Below are 22,208 nucleotides of genomic sequence, written 5' to 3' on the forward strand. Positions count from 1 at the left end.
AGAGAGGAGCATGGCCAAGGAGGGACTTGAAAACAAGGATGATAGTTTTAAGATTGACATTACTTAACTGGGAGCCAATGCAGGTCAGCAGCACGGGGTTGATGGGTGAACAGGTCTTGGGACACATAAGGGTATGGACAACAATGTTTTGGTTGACCTCGAATTTACAGATGGTAGAATCAGGGAAACCAGCCATGTTGGAATAGTTAAGTCTAGAGATGACAAAGGAATGGATAAGATTTTCAGCAGCAGGTGAGCTAAGACAGGAATGAAGTCGGGCAATGTTACAGAGGTGTAAATAGGCGGTCTTATTGAGAACATAGTTATGTGGCATGAAGTTTATTTTGAGGTCGAATATGACACCAAGATTGTGAACAGTCTATTTAAGCCTCTCATAGTTGCCAGGGAGAGGGATGAAATCAGTAGCTAGGGAATGGAGTTTTTAACCAGAAGCTGAAGATGATGGCCGGGATTTGGGTAGGACCACAAAGTCCCACCAAAAGCCAATGGACTGTTGACTGGCTCACCAGATTCTCCATCCCACCTGCGATAGATCCCACCTGCGATGGGATCAGAAAATCCTGGCCAATGACTTTGGTCTTCCCAATGTTTGTGTGGAGGAAATTTTGGTTCATCCAGTAGTCGATGTCCAACATGCAGCCTGATAAGTTAACAACTGTGATGGAATTAAGAGAGATGGTGGTGAGGTAAAGCTGGGTGTCAGTAGCATACATGTGAAACCTGCTTTATGTTTTTGGATGATGTAGCTGAGGGGCAGCATGTAGATAAGAAATAGGAGGGGTCTAAGGATAGATTATTGGGTGACACCAGAGGTAACAGCACGAGAATGATAAGAGAAGCTATTTTAAGTGATCCTCTGGCTATGATTAGATAGATAACAATGGAACCAGGTGCGTGGCATTCCACCCAGCTGGATGGTAATGGAGAGACGCTGGAGGAAGATGGTGTGGCCAACTGTGTCAAAAGTTTACCTATGTCACAGCCACATAGGATGGCATTTAAGACTTTGATAAAAGAAGTTTCCTCAGCATTTTGGTAAAATGTGTCATTGTATGAGTATTGTCAATATAATACTGAATCGGACCTGTTCCATTTAACATTAGTTTGCCAATTCTAGGTTCTTGCTGAAAGTGAACAATTGCGTAAGGAAGCTGACGATCTAGGTCCACGTGCAGAGTTGGATCACTGGAAGAAAAGAATGTCAAGGTTCAATTATCTACTAGATCAACTAAAGGGTCAAAATGTGAAGGCAGTACTTGGAGTTCTTACAACAGCAAAATCTAAGCTTCTTAAGGTGCTTCCTCCTGTCTTTTTCTTTGATTGAACTTCACAAAAAATTAGGACGTGGGTGACATAGGGGTTAGAATTCTATCAGCAACCCCCTTTGCACCTATATGAATTAAATACAGGCTATTATAGTGAAAGTGTTGATCTAGACTGAGCTTTTACTGCTTCTGACCTATGCTACATTTGATCTGGAAGAATTTAATGTAGCTTGCTCTGGTTAATATTTTGACTATGTTCTGGCACAAAGTAATTTTTTCCAGTGTTTATATAAAAATGTGAAATGTTCTATTTTTCAGAACAGAAATTCACAGATGTATATCTATAATATCGATGCTGTTTCCATGATATTGCTGAGCAATGTGAAGATAATGCTGTTTTATAACAGTATTGCTACATAATAATAAAGAAATAATTGGAGCAACTTAGTTGCAATGACTGAATACATCAGATAGTATGCCCATTATATGTTATCTGCAGATTTTTAATTTTAAGGAGAAACAAAAAGTTTCTTTAGCTGTTTTTGACTGGCCTCCAGCAGTCACTATAAGGAACATTGGTTAGGCCAATCAATGTATGTACAATAGCAAAGTTGTAATTGGGGTCTGACATCTGGGGTAGAATTCTAATGTATGTATACAACCTCCTACCAATGAACAGGCGAGTCCATTTGGAGCTCTACCTGACTATTAGATCAAATGGGCCTTGGGCATCAATGGGTTGGCATCCTCATGACGCACCTCAACTTTAAACTCTACCCCCCCCACCCCACTCCGCCTTGGTTCCTTATGCATTGTTGGAGTGATATTGGTTTTTTAGTGTAAACTATTTGATAGCCTTCATAGACTTTCGCAGTCCTCATAATTTTTTTTACTAACTTTAATCATCCATTTCCAACAGCACTTGTCTCTGTTTCATGGCTATTTTGTCCCTGGTTATGCTGTTTTCCAGATCTGATCTCTCACCGTTTACCCTCATAGTCTGGTCTAAGCTTGGCTATTTCACAGACTTCACCTACTGAACCTAATAATATCCATCACATGTGAAAATCAGCTAATTCTGCCTGCGTTGTAAATTCCTGTAACTTCTGGTCTAAAGTCATAGCTCTCAATTTTAGCTTAGTTATCAGTAAACAATTGTTGCGTTTCCTCACTCATCTGTTAAGCAAAGCTTAGTTTTCCCATTGCAAACATCATAAATTGAACACACAGCTCCGTGTTACTTCGGCTTTTTCTTCTGATCCATTTTACAATTTAATTTTGTCCTTTGCCTCTACTACTGCCCTTTATTTCTTGTTTGTCCAACTATATTTTAAATTCACTAAGTACTCACTTTATGATATCCCTTCATTCTTTTGTTCCCTCTGAACTTGGTAGTTCCTTTAACTTCCAATTGTTACAGAGGCTTTCTTTTTGATTTAGCTTTCCTCCACGTTCTCTTAGACTCTGGTTTGTCTAAGTTTGCTTTTGCTTGTATTATCCTTTTTAAAACTCATTGAAATTCACAGCTCCTGATGGCGTGTGTTATCCTTTCAATATACGTCTTTGGTATCAAGTTCTTCAGTGTTGCATGCCTATGTTTTTTGATGCTTTTCAAAGTGTGTGAAAACCATCTGATGCAGCTGCTATGCCAGTCAACTGCAGTTATGTTCATCTTATCCATGCTATTGGTGACCCTGTTCAGTTTAATTATTGCTATTTCTTCCAATTCTGTATAATGCCATTATAAATTCATGACATTTGTGTCTTTTTCATAAATGTTGCAACATTTTATTTGTATTTAATTCATTTATTCGTTTCCAACTGCGGTGCAGTTTATTTAATTTTATTTTTTCCAATCTTGGTTCTGTGTAATGCTACTTTGAATTCATGAAGTTTATGTCCTTAATTTAGTTAAGCTCCATTTTTGTTGACTTTATGCCCCATTTATTTAATTAATTTCACCTAAATCTTTGCAAAGCTGCATTACTTACCTGCCTTTTTATGCCTTTCTTATAGTTTTACCCTAGTCCATGAAAGGCTGCTTTTTTCTCCTGAAACTTGTATGTTTATTAAGTTAATTTATTGATTTCTAAATTTCATACCACATTTTATTTAATTCATTTTACCTATTTTCCTTTACTAAAACTTTGATCACAAAATTTTAAGAGGTATTTGAAGGTCCAGGTCATATAATTTGCTTCAGTAAACTACATCAATTTGCTTGTTGTTTGGAGTACCCTTTTAAAGAGAGGTAACCAGAATCAGGCTAAATGAGATTTACTCATCAGGTTATTTTTTTCCAAATACTAGAGAAGGATTTACCTTAGTGCAAATCACAGTTATTTGGCTGTCTTGCTTAGTCAAAATAATTATTTATGGTCTGTTGTCCTTCCAGAGCTGGCGAGAATTGGACATTCGAATTACTGATGCAGGTAATGAGGCCAAAGATAATGTGAAGTACCTCTACACACTAGAGAAATTCTGTGATCCGTTATACAACAGTGATCCTGTAAGTATTTACAATCTCCTACTGCTTACCGTAAATGGATAGAATCAGAGTAGAATTATAAACTGGTTACAGCACAGAAGGAGGCCATTTGACTCGCCATGTCCATGCCAGCTCTCTGCAAGAGTTTCTCAGTGGGACTCTCCCCAGCCCTTTCCCTGTAGCCGCCCTGCAAATTTTTTCTCTTCCGTGCTTATCCAATTCTCTTTTGAATACCTTTATCAAATCTCCTCTTAATCTTCCCTAAGGGGGACAAACCACAGCTTCTCCAATCTAGCCATATAACTGAAGCACCTCATCCCTGGTACCATTTGTATAAATCTTTTCTGCACCCTCTCTAAAGCCTGTACGTCCTCCCTAAAGTGAGATGCTCAGAATTGGACACAATCCTCCAGTTGAGGGGGAACTGGTTTTTTTAAAAGGTTCATCATCTGGGTCATGTGTGCCGAATGGATGATGGCCACGTCCCCAAAGATATGTTCTATGGCAAGCTTGCTATTCGCATGACACCAGCAGCTCGTCCACATCTGTGATACAAGGACATCGGTGAGTGAGACCTTAAGTTGTCCTGGATCAGAGTCAGTGCTTGGGAAGTTCTTGCCGCTGGCTGGAGTGCCTGGAGACGAGCAGTCAAGAAGGGTGTGGAAAAAGCAGAGGACAAAAATGACCAGATGGCAGAAAAGGGAGCCCACTGGAAAGAAAAAAACATGAGTTGACCTTGGGGCAATGCCATTCATATGTATCAGCTACAAAAGGGACTGCCATTCGCGAATCGGTGTCTCCAGCCACAACAGACGATGTTCATCCAGAAGTGATATAAGCCCCAGGAGCAGTCCATCATTTCCCAAGATTGACAGATGCCAGATCGTAACATCATAACTTCCTTACTTTTATATTCTATGGACGGGATTTTCATCGCTGAGGCAGGAATTGGCTGTAGGGAAATTTCCAGACTTTGCAATCATGCCTCCGACCCAGCGGTGCTGGCCTGCGTGATTTTCATTTTAAGGAGGTGAGAATGGGCTGGAATTGGACCTACTGCACCAGCATGGAAGCACATGGTGGTGTAAACAGAGGCAGGCAACCTGTCTCGGGACCAATAAAATGCCTGCCTCTGCCACCACTTTGTTCCGCAGGAAATCCCAGGTCTCCACTGAGAGTTATCATTATCGCTGGAATTTTGAAATGTGAGTAGCCAATGTTATTTCTGATGTCATGGAAGGCCTTCCATGTGCTTTGTCTTCTAAATCACCACTCCCCTTTGCTGTTCCATGTGCAGGATGCCATGACTACCATTCCGGAGACCCTGGCAAGCATTTATTGTAGGGCTCCAAAGAGTGGTCAAGGAATCATACGAACTTACAAACAAAGGACTTACAAGCAGGAGCAGGCCACTCAGCCCCCCCCCTGCTCTGCCATTCAATAAGATCATGGCTTATTTGATTGTGACCTCAACTCCACATTCCCACCTACCCTCATAACCTTTCACCCTGTTGCTTATCAAGAATCTATCTCACTCTACCTTAAAAATTGTCAAAGACTCTGCTTCTACTGCCTTTTGAGGACGAGAGTGCCCTCAGAAAAAAAAATTCTTCTCATCTCTGTCTTAAATGGGCAACCCCTTATTTTTAAACAATAACCATAGTCCTAGATCCTCCTACAAGAGGAAACATCCTTTCCATATCTACTCTGTCAGGAACTCTCATGATCATATATGTTTCAATCAAGTCACCTCTTACTCTTCTAAACTCCAGTGGATATAAGCCTAGTCTGTCCAACCTTTCCTCATAAAACATGTATTACTCTAGTAAACCTTCTCTGAACTGCTTCTAGCGCATTTATATCTTAAATAAGGAGACCAATACTGTACATAATACTCCAGATGTGGTCTCACCAATGTCCTGTATAACTGAAGCATAACCTCCCTATTTTTGTATTCAATTCCCCTTGCAATAAACAATAAAATTCTATTAGCTTTCCGAATCACTTGCTCTACTTGCATACTAACCTTTTGCGATTCATGTACCAGGACACCCAGATCCCAGATCAAAATCTCATCTTGAGCAGGCTGATAGCCTTCTCAGTCAAGGTGTTGGTAAACAGGTGACTCTTGCTGCACCACTGCTGGGGTTCTGTTTGAGCATCTCGGTGCGTGTTAGGAGCCACCATCTTAGAGGGTAATCCTTGTTGCCCAGAATTCACCCATGTGCTTAGGGGATGGAGTGGAAACACTGAGGCAGGGTTTACTCTCTGAGTAAAATAGTACTCTGGCAGAAGACTGGAAAGCATACAGACACGCAGAAAGTTCTTTCTATGGTCACATAACGATACACATTGATGGAATGCTAACCCTTCCTGTTTATGAACCTGTCAGTGCTGTCCATGGGGACCTTGATGGCCACATGGGTGTTGTCAATGACACCATAGGCTTGGGAAAGCTAGATATTGAAACAAAACCCATTGTCCTCTGTGCATGAGAGACTGAATCCATGGGGATACTTGTGAAGTCAATCACCCTTATGAAGAGGGCACCTGTGATGGTGTAAATGTAGCAGTAAGCACCCTACAGAGAGATCCCACAGAAGTCATCAGCCATGCCTTAAAATGAACCTGAGATGCAGAAGTTGAAGGCCAGCACCACCTTCAGTGCAACCAGTAGGGCCTGTTGATGAGATGATCTAGGAGGCAACTCATCATTAAGGAGGGCACAGCTGTGTTATGACCAGTCCCCAGGCAAGGTCCCCCAATTTGCTAACTTCCTGAATGGGACCCTAATTTTGTTATGCTCCCAAGTGAGGAGGAATGAGCTGGCTCCCCTTCTTTATTCAACCCTCTTGGTTGGTCACAACAAGATTAATTTGAAAGGGATTCCTTCCCCAGCCGTTACCTTTTCCCACTCCAAATGTATTTATTATTTTAGAAGAAGCTAATTTAACCAGGCTTTCTTGAGTCAAAGAAAGAATAAGTTTATTAGTTATTCAAAACCCAATAAAAATACATAGCACATATACGCAGATCAGAAATGAGAAATTAAGAGTCCAAATAAAAGTTAAAAAAGATATACAAATCAGCCTTTGGCTTGTCCATGAGACGTAGATGGTGATATGTTGTGGCTGTTAAATTGGATAGAGCTAACTTTGGCAGTTTTGCTGTGGGTTTGGAGATATTTGGTTCTGCAGGTTAGCTGAAGATTTCCTTTTTGATTGTGGCTTTTGCTGAGCCTTGTCTCCAGCAACAAAGAGAGAAAGAGACAGACTTTGCCTGCATCTGCAGGAGTGACTAGTTGGCCATCTTCTTCCTGTCACACACAGAGCACACCAACATACTAGCACACACTGCACTGTGATGAAGCTAGCCTTTTAACCCATTTTCCCTGTATGGGGGAAAAAACGATGTCTTGTGCCCAGACTCTGTTTTCTTTGATCTCCAACCATTTTACACATTCTGAGATATGAATCAGCAGGAAATGGATTTTAGATGACTGCTGAGATTGGTAATTGGTCTTTTGTCACTGCAACCATCGGAGATTAAAGTTCAGTCTTTTGCATCTTTCCCATCTCCCTTTTAAGAGCCTCTGCTTGAAGAAGGCCATGACACCTTTACAGGTGCCACGTGCCATATTCTCCCAGGACAGGTCTATCGGTATAATCCATGTGGAATTTTTCCAAAAAGTGGTCAATTTACATTATCGGCCATCTTGTCCTTGCTTGTATTCCTTTAAAAACACACAGGTCTTCCTTTAAAAAATTCAATAGGCATGTGAGTAATTCATGGCCGTAATTGACTTTTCATCATGACAGTTGTCAGTCAGTATTTCCGTGGATGGTTAAAGACTCCTTCTGCACTGGCACTTAGACATTTAAAGCCTATTCAGGTAGACCCTGTGCTCAGGGTATTCTTGAGTCCTATTATTTGTCCTTGGCTTTTGATGTTCGACCTATTACTGCCTGGTGACTCTTCCTTATGGCATGCAATACTGCCACTGCAATGCCTCAATCGCTATAGATGGGAGGGAGCTGCACCCATGTCATGTGGCAGACTTCCTTACTTGGGGTAGAACTTCTGCACGCCTGTTTAAATGTCCTGATGCTCCTTTGATGGCAGATTTTTGAGCAAACCCTGAGTTGGCTCGAAACACCCCCTGCCTGCTCCACACCAATCGCTCCCCCCCCACCAAACCCATGCTACTCCAGCGCCTTTCCCGGGCCTTTTCTACTCGCTTTACAGCAAAGTTCCACTTATTTGCACACCTGCCAGACTTTTCCGCCCTTCCCATTCTTTTCCTGACTCCACTTACTGCCATGATTTAGAAAGCCTTCTGAAACCCACCCAATGCCATCAAAATGCCGAGTTACTAGTTCAGCAATCAATGTAACCGTGCACCTGATGTCCCTCTGCTGCTTGTGGGCTCCTGACCCACCCCCTTTCTTGCATTGATGAAAATGGTTTGCATCGGAAATGGGTGCAGAAATCCCGGATCCATGCTTCGGCTGCCATTTTATTCTCCCACCTGACCCACTTTGGCCCTGCGCTAGGATTGCAAATTACTACCCGATGTTTCTATTTACAAACCCACAATTTCCCCATGCCTTTTTCTCAACCTGTCCTACCACCTTCAATGATTCTACACACAAATTTCCAATTCTGCCTGTTCCTGCACCTCATTTAGAAATGCACCTTTATTTTATATAGCCTCTCCTCATTCTTCATATCAAAATCATCACTTTGCACAACACTGAATTAAATTTCAACTGCCACATGTCCACCTATTCCACCAGCCTGTCAATGTCCTCTTGAAGTCTCTCAACCATCCTCCTCAGTTCACAATACTTCCAAGTTTTGTGTCATCTGCATATTTTGAAATTATGCCACGTGCACAAAGTCTTGGCTGTTATTCTTCTGGTGGCTAATCGATGAATGAAGAAACTGGGGTCAATCTTTATAGATGTACTCACAGGGTGAATTATTACAGGCAGATACATCCTAGCTTGACTCAGACCCTGGGTGGAATTTTACACCACTCTCACCAGCAGAATCTTCTGGCCCTGCCAAAGTCAATGGAGTTTTGAACAACATCCTGCATTTTCTGGCTCTGGCCCCCTTCCACCCCCCTGTGTCAGTAAGTACTCCTTATATGTGCTCAATTAACCATCTAAACAATGCCCTCCATCTGTATATACTTAATCTCAATTGTTACAATTAACATAGGTCGTTAATATATATATCGCAAAAAGCAGTGGTCCTAGTACCAGTCGTCAGGAACCTCACTGTATCATCCTAGTATCATAGGTTTTCTATGTTTTCCATATCATTCTTTTACTTACTGTCTCTGGATTAAGAAAGTAAAAATAAGGAAACAATTTATAAATTTTAAATCTAACATTTTTTTAAATCTCTAACAACAATTTACTGTATGCAGGAATGAGATTGAACAGTTTAAATTAATCCCTTCTTGGCCCAGAGCTTGATTGGCAATGCATTAATGACAAGCACGTTGCAAACATATTTGCACTAAGAATCAGCCCTAAGTTTCTGTGGAAAGTTTAATGGACAATGAATGTGCAAACCCAGCAAATTCTTAAAAATATTGAGGAATCTAAGAGTGAGATGTCGTTTGTACCATGCAAATAGGTTCTGAAGTTTTGTAATTTATGGCATATCTCTTATTGCCTTGAACTTGCTGTCTGAATTTGTGCAATAATTGTGCATTTAAAATTAATAAGGGTGTGTATTGTTGTCATGTGATTATTTTTCCAGCAAGATCCAGCCTGTTATAAAGCAAAATGAGAGGAATTCTGATGATCATATAAAGGTTTTAAACCAATTTATGTATTAAACTTTAATGCAGGTTTCTATGGTGGAAGCAATCCCAGGGCTAATCAATGCAATTCGAATGGTTCATAGCATCTCCCGTTACTACAATACTTCAGAGAAGATTACTTCTTTGTTTGTGAAGGTATGATGCCAACATTATAATTTTTAAAATAATTTAATTATTAAAGTTTCCTTAAATGAGAATACAGAGGGAAAATAAATAAAACAACACTCCAGTGGTCATTATTGATACCACATAGTTTTTTTAAACAATGCATGATTTGTTCTTAAACATGAAAATATGGAAATGTGAACACTTAGATAAGTGAGGCTGATTGATTGCTTTCCTACTGAATACAGTACAATTATGGTACATTGGTTTGTTGATTTCCAGGTGACCAATCAGATGATAACAGCATGTAAAGCATACATATCAAATAATGGGACAGCTACAATTTGGGATCAACCGCAGGAAATGGTGGTTAAAAAACTGAAGTCTGCCATTCAGTTAAACCAGGTAAAAATGCTATCCTAAAGCACTTTTAACTGTTTATAACAAAATAAACATTGCTATTAGATAGTGGTGGGTTAGCACTTGGACTTGTTTCATAAATTTGCATCTCTGGTATGGAACACCAGGAGTGCGTACTGGAAATTTGGTTGCATGAACCCATGGGTTCAACAGATTTTCCATCCACCAGTTTTATTAGCCTGAATCTTTTGATATAGGGAGCGCCAAATGACTCAACTTATGTCACTGATGGGCTTTGGAACCCTGAGGAAGTCCTAGTGCATGTACATGCGTGGTGTTTATGCGGGAAGTTTAAACTTCTTATTGTGGTTTTACCCTGCCAGGTCAGCTGCATGATTCCCAATGACAGTGGGATCAGATGGCCAGAAACTCGTAGACTTGGGCTGTTTGCCCTTACTTAACTCTAGTTTTACTTAGAGCTTTTACTCACAGACGTAAAGCTTGCTGAGGAGTGCGGCTTGAAGTAAGTCAGCTGAAGTATCGTACATTAGTATGATGGCAACTCTGTCAATGTTGAACTACCCACCCCCGAAACCCCACCCCCACCTCCACCTCCACCCCCCCTCCACCCGACAATGTTCACCCTCTCCTCCCCACAATGTTTAGCCCTCTGCCTCCTGACAATGCTCAGCTTCCCACCCGACAATGTTCACCCTCTTCTGGCAATATTGAACACTCCGCCCCCACTGCCAGACAATGATCAGACACTTCCTGACAATGTTGAGAGTGCTCACCCCTTAGCCAAGAGTGTTCCCCTCCCTCTCCCAACAGTGTTGCCCTCCCTCTCCCGACAGCATTGCCCTCCTTCTACTGACACCGCTCTGCCCCCTCTCCCGACAGTGTTCCGCCCCCTCTCCTGACAGCGCTCTGCCCTCCTCTCCCGACTGCACTCCGCCCCCTCTCCCAACAGCACTCCCCCCCCCCCCCCCTCTCGACTCACCTTCTGGAATCCCTGGCTCCTGTCTGGCTTATGTCTGAAAAGTCAGCATAGCTAGGCGATGAGTGGTGACGGGGAATGAGGGAGGGAGTAAACAATATCGAGGTGAGGAAAGGGGTAATCAATGTCAATGGCGAAGGAGGAGATAGGATTATTGGTTGTGGGGGGAGTGCATTGTCGGAGATGAGGGAGGGCAATGAACAATGTCAGGAGGTGAGGGGGTAAGGGGTGAACAATACCGGGGCAGGGGATGAGCACTGTTAGGAGTGAGGGAGGATGGTGAATGATGTTGGGGGATGAGGGGGTGAAGGATGAACAATGTTGGGAGTGAGGGAGGAAGTGTATAATGTCAGGGGAGGGGTTGAGCACTCTCAGGGATGAGGGAGGGTGCTGAACAATGTTGGAGGAGTGAGGGGTAAGGTGAGGGAATGAAATATTTTGGTAGTGAGGGAGGGGCATGAACAATGTTAGGGGAGCGGTTTTGAGTACTGTGTGGGTGTGATGGAGGATGAGCATTGTCGGTAGTTGAAGGAGGGATGAGCATTGTCAGGGGTTGAGGGGGTGGACATTGTTTGGAGATGAGGGGATGTTAAACATTGTCGGGGGGTGGGGATATGCAATTTCAGAGGTTGACGGGTCCATTTAAAAACTGTGTAAGTCAATGAGCTGAAGATAGATCTTAAGATAGGTGCCTTCAAGTTCATGATGATAAGCGTGGTATGGCTTCGCTGGAATTGTACTTGCTCCTTGAACACCCAACTCTGTTTGTCACTGATTTAAACTGGAGCCAGCACCAGAAGGTGTAAAGACTTTAGCCTACCTGCCCCGCCACTGACCAGATGATCTGGGCCTCTGTGTGCTTTTAGTAGGTGAAGCTCCATGTGGGAGTGTGTTAGGTAGGGCATTTAATGGCATCTGTATTGTCTGGTAAGTAGATATTTATGTTTAAATGTATGTGTTAACACCATAAGTGGAAGGTTTGCAAATGGCAGGGGGATCACGATGTGCGATTAACTTGCGCCCATTTGTTTTTGATGCAACAAACAAACTTTGTACTGCCTGCCAATTTAAATGATAATAGCATGCAGCCCAGGACTCAGCGCACTGCTGCACACCTCAGCAGAGGCCAAGTTTTGCAGGGCGAACATTACTTAAAAAAAACCTATACTACTTAAAGCTAGTCCGCAGCTCTTAAAGGGGAGGTGCATTCAGGCTGGAGCAGGTACTGGATGTAGCTGGGTAAGAGTCTCTGAACAGGAAGCAGGATTTTTAGTTGGCGGGTTACCACCCCGCTATGGAAAATGTCGGTGGAGCACACATCCCTGTTGGTATCGGCTGCCCTGCGACTATTTGAAGCTCTGTAGAGGAAGTTTCGCCTCAGTGAGCTGCTGGCCATCTAAATGGCTGGTAGCTCTGTAGACCCGGGACTGGTAGCTGCTGCTGGAACTACATGCAGTCCATGAGTCTAAATGTCAGGAGCCCCAGGATTGGGTCAATGTGTGGGTGTCTCACGGCTGGGCTGGGGGGGGGCGTGGGTGGTTAGAAAGGTCAGTGGTGTAGGGAGCACTCGGGGTTGGGGGTCCAGACCTTGGTCATGGCCCCCGATTTGGAAATGGGGCCCTTGAGGGAGGCACCTGCCTGAGTAATCTGTTGGGCTTCCTACACCTCCCCCCCAATGATTTCCTCCTGCCAGCCTCAGATTTATGACTGGGCAGGAAATAGCCCTTAAGTGGCCATAAATTGTCCACACAAGCGCGTCAATTGCGGCAAGAGCTGATGAGCTGTCCTAGGCCTTGCCTGCCCTCCCACTTGTAAAATTGCAGAAACATTGGGGGCGGATGGGTAGGCGGTGGGAAGGCCACCCAGGGAATTTTATGGGCCACCCACCTGATGGGTTTCATTGGTTCATAAAATGCTGCCAGGAAGAAGCGTGAAAATGGCACAACAGGGCAGTGTGTGTGTTCCAAGTTCTCTCATGTAGCCTGGGAGGCCTTGATGCAGACGGTGGACAGGAGGAGATGAATCCAATAACCTCAAGAGGCCAGAAGAGACAGACACTGAGAAGACATTTGGGGCAGATTGCCATTGCTGTGAATGCAAGAAGTCTAGCTCTGAGATTTTGGGTGCAGTACAAGTTCAATGACCTCGCACGTGTGGTCGAGGCTAGTGAGTTCACCTTCACATAACATATTCTTACAAGTGAATCACTAGCCTCACACACTGCTCCATTCACAGTGTTCTATTCACCAAAACACCTCCCTGCCTCACCAAGACTACCAACAATCTTTATCAATCATGACTCATACTTCATGTTGATAGTCTCACCACCTGCTTGCACACACTTAGCATGGCTGCAAACTTCATACCCACAACTCTCATCTTGCACATACTACCAGCTGGTTTACCATGATAGGCACATCACCTAAACACATTGCACCACCCTCACTGATACACTTTCCTCTCACTTGCAGGACAAGGCGACACATATCCATGGACAAGCGTAGCTGCACATCCTCACCCCCATGGAGGAGACAGTGCTGGCCATGATTGAGGCTGTGGCAATGCCAAGTCTGAAACCATTGAATATGATGGTGTGTTTCTACCTAGTCCACCTTCTCACATTTCACTTTGCTTCATCCCACAATACCTCCTGATATATAACCTGATGTAAACTTGCATCTATTTCTTTTCCTGCCCCTTCCCTCATACAATGCTCCCTTGCACAAGTAGAAGCCACCAATTTCTGAATACTGCAGTGGAAGTTCGGACTGAGGCCATGAAATGTCAGCTTATTGCTATGCAAGTGCAATTTGTGTCCGTGCAGATTCAGACTGTTGCCATCATGTCAGCAGATACCAGTGCTGAAAAGGGGCTTGCAAGGTGTCACAGTAGTTCAGTAATCTGTCCTTCAATAGATTACGGGGATAACTGAGGGGTTGCCCCAGGAGAATGGTAGTAGTTTTTTTTAACTCTGAAGAAGAGTCAAACAGACTCTGTTAACTCTGTTTCTCTCTCCACAGATGCTGTCATACCTGCTGAGTTTTACCAGCATTTTCTGTTTTTATTTCAGATTTCCAGCATCCGCAGTATTTTGCTTTTGTACTAGAATGGTAGTGGCTCTTTGGGCCAGAATCCTGCTGTCCTTTCTCAGGTTGAGAACGTTCACCCTTCCACCACTGCCACTAAGGCAACTGCCTTTGAGCCAGCCAGCCCAGACTGCTATCACCCTTACTGAGATGTTGCAAAGCTGGGCCTTTTAGGGCCAGAGCTGCTGGAGGTTGTCCTGCAAGACCACTGCCCCACTCAAACTCCGTAGTGTTCCACCATGCTGCAGCTGCTTGGGTTTCAGAGCATAGGAGCATAAGACCAGGCAAAGGCAGCCACAAGGCAAGCACGAAGCAAAATGCACAAGGTTAATTAGTTGAATATCTTATGTAGCATTAGATGTGTTGTTGAATAAAATTTGTTTGCAGTGGTTGTTTTGAGGTTGTTTTTATGTGAGCATTGTGGTCAAGATGACACTGTGATGGCCAGTGAAAGAGTGATAGTAAGACATTCATGACTGATGCAGAATGGGGATTTGGGGTTTTGTTCAGTGGAACTGTAGTTAAATGAGGCATTTACAGACAGTCTGACTGGAAAAGGGAAGTATTGGTTCCCTCTTCCTTTCTGCCTTCTTCTCTTCCTCATCTTCCTCCTGCTGCAGAGCTGGTCACTGTATCCCTGGTGACAAGGGCTGTGCCCTCAGGATGGCAATGTTGAGCAAGACGCAGAAGACCACAATGAATGGGGACACATAGTCCGTTGAGTACTACACGCCTCCTGCAGAGCTGTCCAGGCGGTGGAATCATTGTTTGTGCATCCTAATAAGTTGCTCCATGACGTTTCATGTGGCAACATGGCTCTCATGATACCCATGCTGGCCACACATGGTTGGGTTAAGAACTAGAATCATGGGCCATGTGTTAAGTACTTGTCGCCTAGCAGCCACTTCTGATTTGACATGGTTGTTCAAATATTGAGGGAACAGCAGAGCAGTGCACAATAAATGTATTGTGAGTGCTGCCAAGATAGCAGGCAATCACCCAATCACCAACTGCACTTTCACTTTGTAGTTGTGGTGGATCTCAGCATTTAGATGTGATGCCAGCAAAGTTGTATGTGAGCAATCAGTGACACCCTGCACCATGGAAAAGCCTGTTATCCTGACAAAGCCATCTGCATGCCCTGCCTGCTTGGTTAGAGAGAACACAATGTATTCCCTTCTCCCAGCACAAAAAGCATCAGTAATCTCCCTTAAGTGGCAAACTGGGAGATGTTACTAATGTCATCTGCTCTTGCCTGGCAGGATCCCAATGCAAAGAAATTCAATGCCACAGTCACCCTCACTGTCACTCACAATGCCTTTGCCCTGCTTTGAGGCTGCAGGCCTGCCTGCAAGATGTGGCAGATTTCTATGAGAGATTCCCTCATAAAACAGAGATAGCGCTCACTTTTGGTGGAATCGTCCCAGATTTGCACTAAGTGTGGTAATGGGCGGGTAAAACAACGTTGGCACCCGGCGTGATGAAGTGATGACAAGGCGGGCAAATGAGAGCCTACCCGCCATAGAAACGGTGTGTTTCCCAGGAATGCATAATCAATGTGGCCAGTTTATGACAACATGGCGAGAAAAGCTACCATTGTGGCCGGCGGGTAAAACAATGTCACAAGATGGGCAGCAACCTCACTAATCTGGTTTGGGAGGTGATGGCAGTGGTGGTCAGCGCCAGAACACTCCAAAAAAGGATAGCTACCCAGTGCCACACGAAGATGAAGGATCTCCTCCGTTCTGCCAGGGTAAGTCACTCTTCTAATCACTCTCAACTCACACAGTCACAAACCCATCGCACATCCACAGGGTACACAGGGCCCTCACTCACTGCCAGTTTCAAGGGACATCACCATTCGCTCCCTCACACACACCTTCATTGTCTTCATCCTGTCCATGGGACCACTCACCACCCACACATGCCAGGCATACTTATCATCTGGCCTGGCAGCTGTCTTACTTACACTCTCCCTGTCTCTATTTATGCAGGACACGCTGGGTGAGGTTGAGAGTCCAGTTTCATCGATCACTTCTCCCAGGTACTCCACTGAGGGCTTCAGGAATGAGCATTTGAATTGATTTGAATTGAATATGCGGATGGCATATTTTTTCAGTCTACACAGGACCCTGCCTAGGTTCTCTAAATGAGTTGAGAGGTTTTTCCTGGTGATGAGCCTTGGAAGCAGTTTACACCAGGGAGGCCCTGCAATATTTTATCCATGGCCTGCTGGAATAAGGCTGGTGACGATGTGATTCCAAGTGGTCGTCTTTTGTATTGATACAGACCTGTGTGTGTGCTGATGGTTGTATACTTCCTGGAATCTTCACGCAACTGTATTTACAAAAATGCCTGTGATAGGTCAAGCTTTGCGAATAATTCGCCTCTATTCAGAGCAGTGAACAGGTCCTCAATTTTCAGTAGCAGATACTGATGCACTTCCAGGAAAGGATTAATGGTGATTTTATAGTCACCGCGTATATAGTCCCATCATTCTTCATTACTGGGACTATTGGAGCTGCCTACTCTGCATAATCAACTTTCTCAATTTTCTGAAAACTTTCAAGTCGTTGTAGTTCTTGCTCGATTTTCTGTCAAGTTGAGTAGGGAACTGGACATGGTTTGAAGAACCTTGGAGAAGCTTCGGCCTTCACAGCAAGTTTGGCTTCAATGTCTTTAATAACTCCAAGACCTGTGAAGACATCAGTATGCTTGTCTAACAAGGACTGCAATATGGGGTTGCAACGCACTTTATTTATTTTATTCCAGCCTAGCCGAATTTCTTTTAGTCAGTCCCTGCCCATAAGCAATGGACGATCCCCTTTCACAATGATATGTGGCAACTTTGCTATTTGATCTCCATATTTAGCTTGAACTGACATTTTTCCATGTATATTTACAGGCTCACCAGCGTGGGTGCTAAGCTGGAGGAGGGTTTTCTCCAATGGTCATTTCTTGAAAATTTTCTCCCATGTCTTCTCTGGAGCAATAGAAACAGATGCTCCTGTGTCAACCTCCATTTCAACCATTTTACCATTTAAGGCAATGCCAACTAGTTTCATCTAGTTTCAGATCAGACTGAATGCAGTACAATTGCTCTTCTGCATTGTCGCTGTTAGATTCACTTTCTGTCTTGTCTGGACTCTACGTTTGTTTTTCCAAGTAATGCGTCTTTTTAAACTGTCTATTTATTTTCAAGCATGACTTGTCTGTGTGTTCTCTCCTTGGCAGTACTGCTGTACTGTGATCAGTCTTTGATCTACATGCATGCTGTATGTGTCCTTTTTCTCCACAGTAGTGACAATCAGCGGTTTTCCACTTACAGGCCTCTGCATTATGCCCTTTTCCATTACAGTGGTAACATGTTTGGAAATGAGTATTCCCTGACTTACTATTTTAACTTTAGCATTGTTAGAATGCACTTTCAAATCTCCAGCTTGTTTCTCTGCTATTTCTATGCTTCTTGCAATCTTTAAGACTTTCTTCAGTGTCAACTCTTGCTCTGCTAACAATTTAGGCTGAATCATTTCTTAGTCCACAAGCCAAGTGATCACGCAAAGCTTCCTCCAGGTAACATTTAAGGTCACAACGTTCCGATAATTTTCTCAACTCAGCCAGGAACTGGGAAACTGATGCTCATACTGTTTTCTCCGGTGAAACCTGATAATTGTTGGTCTGGGATCGAGGTGCTTTTTCAAAACGTTCATAAGCTCTTTAAAGTTTCTATCTGCTGGCTTGTCAGGAGCAATGAGATTTCTCAGTAAAGTGAAATTTTTCATTCCGTTGATTGTAAGAGATACTGAAGCCTGCTTTTCCCCTTCAATCTCATTCGCAATAAAAAACTGTTCCATTTGCTCAACATAAACTATAAAGTCCACAGTAGTTGGATTAAAAGCCTCTAACGCCCCTAATAACGATGATCTCATCCTTGTCACCATTTGAAGTGTTTTGTCACTTCTTAAAAATTTAGGAAACAAGCACACGTACACCTGCCTCTGAACACTGGCTTCCTGTGTAAAACCGGAAGGTTCCTTTATTCTTTTTCTAGACCAGAAGGAAACACATCCGGGACTTAGCACACCCTACTGGCAGGCTTTGTTACGTAGCATTTCTTTTTAACTAAAATGTCCTCTTACAAACAAGCATAAATGTTAAACACAAACATCAGAGCCCCTTAATGCACCCTGGAGCATGCCAGCCACCACTTGGATAGCCAGAGATTAGGGCGCTTCATGGCTGCCCGAAAATCTACCTTCCTTCTCCCCACTCCACCCGACTGATTGGCGGCAGCTTTGCCCACTGGACTGCATGCTGTGCTTTCAACTCAGGCGCAGGCATTCCAACCCACGCTGCAAAGCTGCACTGTTAGCTTGAACCATGGGGGAGACTGGTTCAAACTGGGATGATGACATTGCAGGGGGTTGTGAGCACCTCCTCCATTGACTGCTCCAAGGCCAGCTTTAGCAAGGAGATTGTACAATGTGTCATGTCATCCAACTGTTCTGCAGTCCACTAAAATGCTCATTAGTTGCAGTTTGTGCCCGAGGGGTGAAAAGCTCTGGAACGCTTGGCAGCACTTTGGTGCCTCTGTGTTGCTTGAGTGGGCAGATAAGCTAGAGGCTCAACTCCAATCATATGAATGTGGCTGCTTAGAACTGTCTCAGCTGCAGAGGATTGGTCACTTCATACAAGGTGTCCCTCATGTGTGATTGCTTTGCTCGCCCCCACATTCCACATGTGCCTGTGCACTACCTTTAACCTTTGCCACCCCCCAAAGCCACCTCAACCGCAGGGCAGCCTTTGTCCCCCACCTCCCTCCAATGCATCTGAAATGCAGGGCAGCCTTTTCCCCACCCCACACACCTCAACTTTGAAGTTCAACAGGCATCCCTTGTGAGCGCTCCACAAAGTTACTGCGCACTCATCTCCGAGCTCCCCTCAAAGCGCAGCCCACCAAATGCAGCCTTTTATATAGTGTTGTGGATCACGTCGACTTGAGTGGATGATCCAGCGGGTGGGGGGATGAGTCTGGCAGGCTAGCCTTTTAATAATATGCTAATGTATTACAATGAAGTTCCTGACATCCAATGGCAGGAAACACGGCCCGCCATCGACAGGCTGAGATGATCATAAATTGGTGTCATGACGTTTTGAAACCAATTTTTGGCCTTTTTGCCATATTGTCCTTTCATGCCACCAAACACGCCCAATGCCAGCGGGCATGGACGATTCTACCCATTGTTTCTCGCTTAGATGACAAGAGAAACTCTTCTGAAAGATTCTAGTATTCCTGTTGAGTGCCCTTATTCCCTCCCTCCCTGACTCTCTCTCCATAGGTTGTCCTTTTCTGTGCTGCTTCTACCTGATCTCCCTCTCAAGCTGCAGGTCACGGGGGATGATAACTACAGTTCTCACCACTGGGAGCGAGCAATTTGCCCAGGACTCCTGAAGTCAAAACCAAAGCTATTTCATGTGTAGTGCCATTTCCTGTTGCCTTCTTTAACTCTAAGCAAACCTGTAACACACTACAAACTTGGACAGAACCAGTAGAAATTAATCAGCAAATAATCTGAGAGTGGTTGATGATCCCTTTTGGACTGGTGTGAGGGTTCTTCCTGCTGTTGAACACATGTTCAGCTGTGTGATGTTAAGAGGGGCTTTAGCTGGATTGGCAAGGTCAAAAATGGCAGGGTTGGCTTCAAATCAAAATTAGATGCTGACTGAGGTCACGATCTACCTACTCTGCATTACTTCTGCACATGCTCCCAGTGGCCGTGCAACTGATCTTCCCAAAATTGCATCCTGCATGAACTGCGCTGGAAGTTTGTGTGCATGCATGGCACAGATGCCATTTTGGAACAAAAATAGCACCCATAATGCCAAAGCTGCAGGTGTTATGGTGCCGAATTCTGCACGCTATGCATGCAAAACCAGAAAACCTACCACCACTTCACATGCCTGATTTACTGGAGGCTCTTCTTACTTGTAGGATTAAGTGTTTGCATTATTCCAATTTTGTTAGATGCCCAAACCATAATCACAAGATAGGATGATTCCATTCTAGATATCTCTGTACCCAGCAAATAAAGTCATTTACTTATTTATATTCAAATAGTAAAGATAATCTGTATTTTAAAATTCAATCTATTTAAAGTTATTATATTTTGCATTTTTAAGGAATATCAACATTGTTTTCATAAAACAAAGCAGAAACTTGAACAAAACCCAGTGGAGAGACAGTTTGATTTCAGTGAGATGTATATCTTCGGCAAATTTGATACATTTCAAAGACGTCTGAACAAAATTATTGCTATGTTTAGCACCATAACTGCGTACTCTGCTCTCCAGGACTCCAAGATTGAAGGATTGGAAGCATTAGCTGCTAATTTTCAGGTACTGTGTTGAAGCTAGGTGTAGATAAAGAGAGACTTTCAGAAAATACTTTTGTTATGACAATGAAATTATTATTTCCATTTTCAAAATGCAGTGAAGAGTATACAGTGTCTCTGATTCCTTACAGTGAGTTACCAGTTTTAATCATATAGCGTAAGACAGGTGGGGTATGGGGTGTGGGTAGCTGTAAGTAGTCAGACACCTCCCACAGTTGGAAGGGTATCTGTTTGCTTTTATGTTCCAATCACAAGATAACATTACTAGGGATCTTGAAACCATTCAATTTCCCAGTCAAAGAATAATGCATTGCTAGGTTGTTATGGAAGAGGAAAAAAATACAAAGCAGCTCTTTAAAAGAAACAAAAAGACCAAGTATTTTGTTACTTTCAGATGTTCTTTTTATGTCACTCTTAATCTTGCTCTATTGAACAGCTCACGTGTTTTACTGGAGTCAGTATGGTTCTAATTTGACTTTGCTGGCCAGCATACATGAATATATAAAAAAGGGGGTTTTCTGACATATGTAACCAATGAGTACATGTCAAAGCGTTCTTGCAAGAAACTAACTGCACCAGATAGGTCCTTGGAAGTATAGATATCTGTTGATATTATTTATACGTTAGCTTTGCCTTCTCAAAAGACAGAGGAATGCTATGAAAGTACAATTAATTGAGGTGCACCTTAAATTCACGGTATTGTGCTTAACTGAGCTCACATGAAAAAATAGGTAAGATACAGAAATATTTTTGTTGGAGGGTTGAATGAGTCTGCTACCACACATGCCTTTAATAATGTTCATTGTTTGATATTGTTTCAGAGTATTGTGATTACTTTGAAGAAAAAGCAGTACAACTTCCTAGATCAGAGGAAAACTGATTTTGACCCAGATTATGAGGAGTTTTGTAAGCAAACTTATGATGTACATGTAAGCGTCCATAATTTACATCGTTAATACCAAGTGTATTATGTAGGAAACAATTAACTTTTTCTATAGTTATAGACTCCAAAATAGAGTGCCCTAGGTAGTAATAAAAAGATGCATATTTCTCTCATAGATTTGTTTAAATTGGACAGAAGTTCCTCAAAGGTCTGCTACCAGAGCTTTCTATTTTTCTTGCTCTTTAAATTTACTGTGTATTATTTGCCTTTTGTCTTATAAGTCAGATCACTTATTTTTAAAACCATATTGTCACATTTGAGCCACTCCAGTTTTTTCTTCAGCAATATGCCCTGTAACTATGCCCTCAGTAAATTGGCACTCCCCCAATAATATTCGTATATCAGATAATTATTAGGGCAATCAATGCTTAGGATTATTCAGTATATTTGGAACTAAAAAGGTCCAATAGTTTTTTCGTACTTTTCATCATAGTCCAACCATTACTAACATAGATTGCAAAGGAAAATACTTGTGTTCAAACTAGTCCTACTTGAAATTAACCTAATTATACTTGCCATCTTAGTTCTTAGTGAGATTTCTTGTTGCTTCTTAGACCAAAGACAATCCCTGTTTTTGTTGAAATGAAAATTTAAGTATGCATTTAGATTAGGAGTTGATTAGTTATAAATTTTGTTAGTGAAGTGGTATGCTGTAACATTCGGCTATAAGACACAAATATTTTTCACATCTGTGCTTGGTGATGTTGGATAT

At 42.9% G+C, this 22,208-nt stretch overlaps 1 protein-coding gene across 1 annotated transcript in view; it reads left to right on the forward strand.

The window, feature by feature from the left end:
- Positions 1-22,208, forward strand: part of dnah5 (dynein, axonemal, heavy chain 5) — a 428,506-nt gene that overhangs the window by 43,980 nt on the left and 362,318 nt on the right. Inside the window, exons 7-12 of the mRNA XM_041183995.1 lie at positions 1,139-1,315; positions 3,682-3,795; positions 9,641-9,748; positions 10,001-10,123; positions 20,342-20,557; positions 21,375-21,482. Coding sequence (XP_041039929.1) covers positions 1,139-1,315; positions 3,682-3,795; positions 9,641-9,748; positions 10,001-10,123; positions 20,342-20,557; positions 21,375-21,482 — 846 coding nt within the window. The remainder of the gene's footprint in view (positions 1-1,138; positions 1,316-3,681; positions 3,796-9,640; positions 9,749-10,000; positions 10,124-20,341; positions 20,558-21,374; positions 21,483-22,208) is intronic.

The sequence above is a fragment of the Carcharodon carcharias genome, chromosome 3 (genome assembly GCF_017639515.1).
Source record: "Carcharodon carcharias isolate sCarCar2 chromosome 3, sCarCar2.pri, whole genome shotgun sequence".
Classification (NCBI taxonomy): domain Eukaryota; kingdom Metazoa; phylum Chordata; class Chondrichthyes; order Lamniformes; family Lamnidae; genus Carcharodon; species Carcharodon carcharias.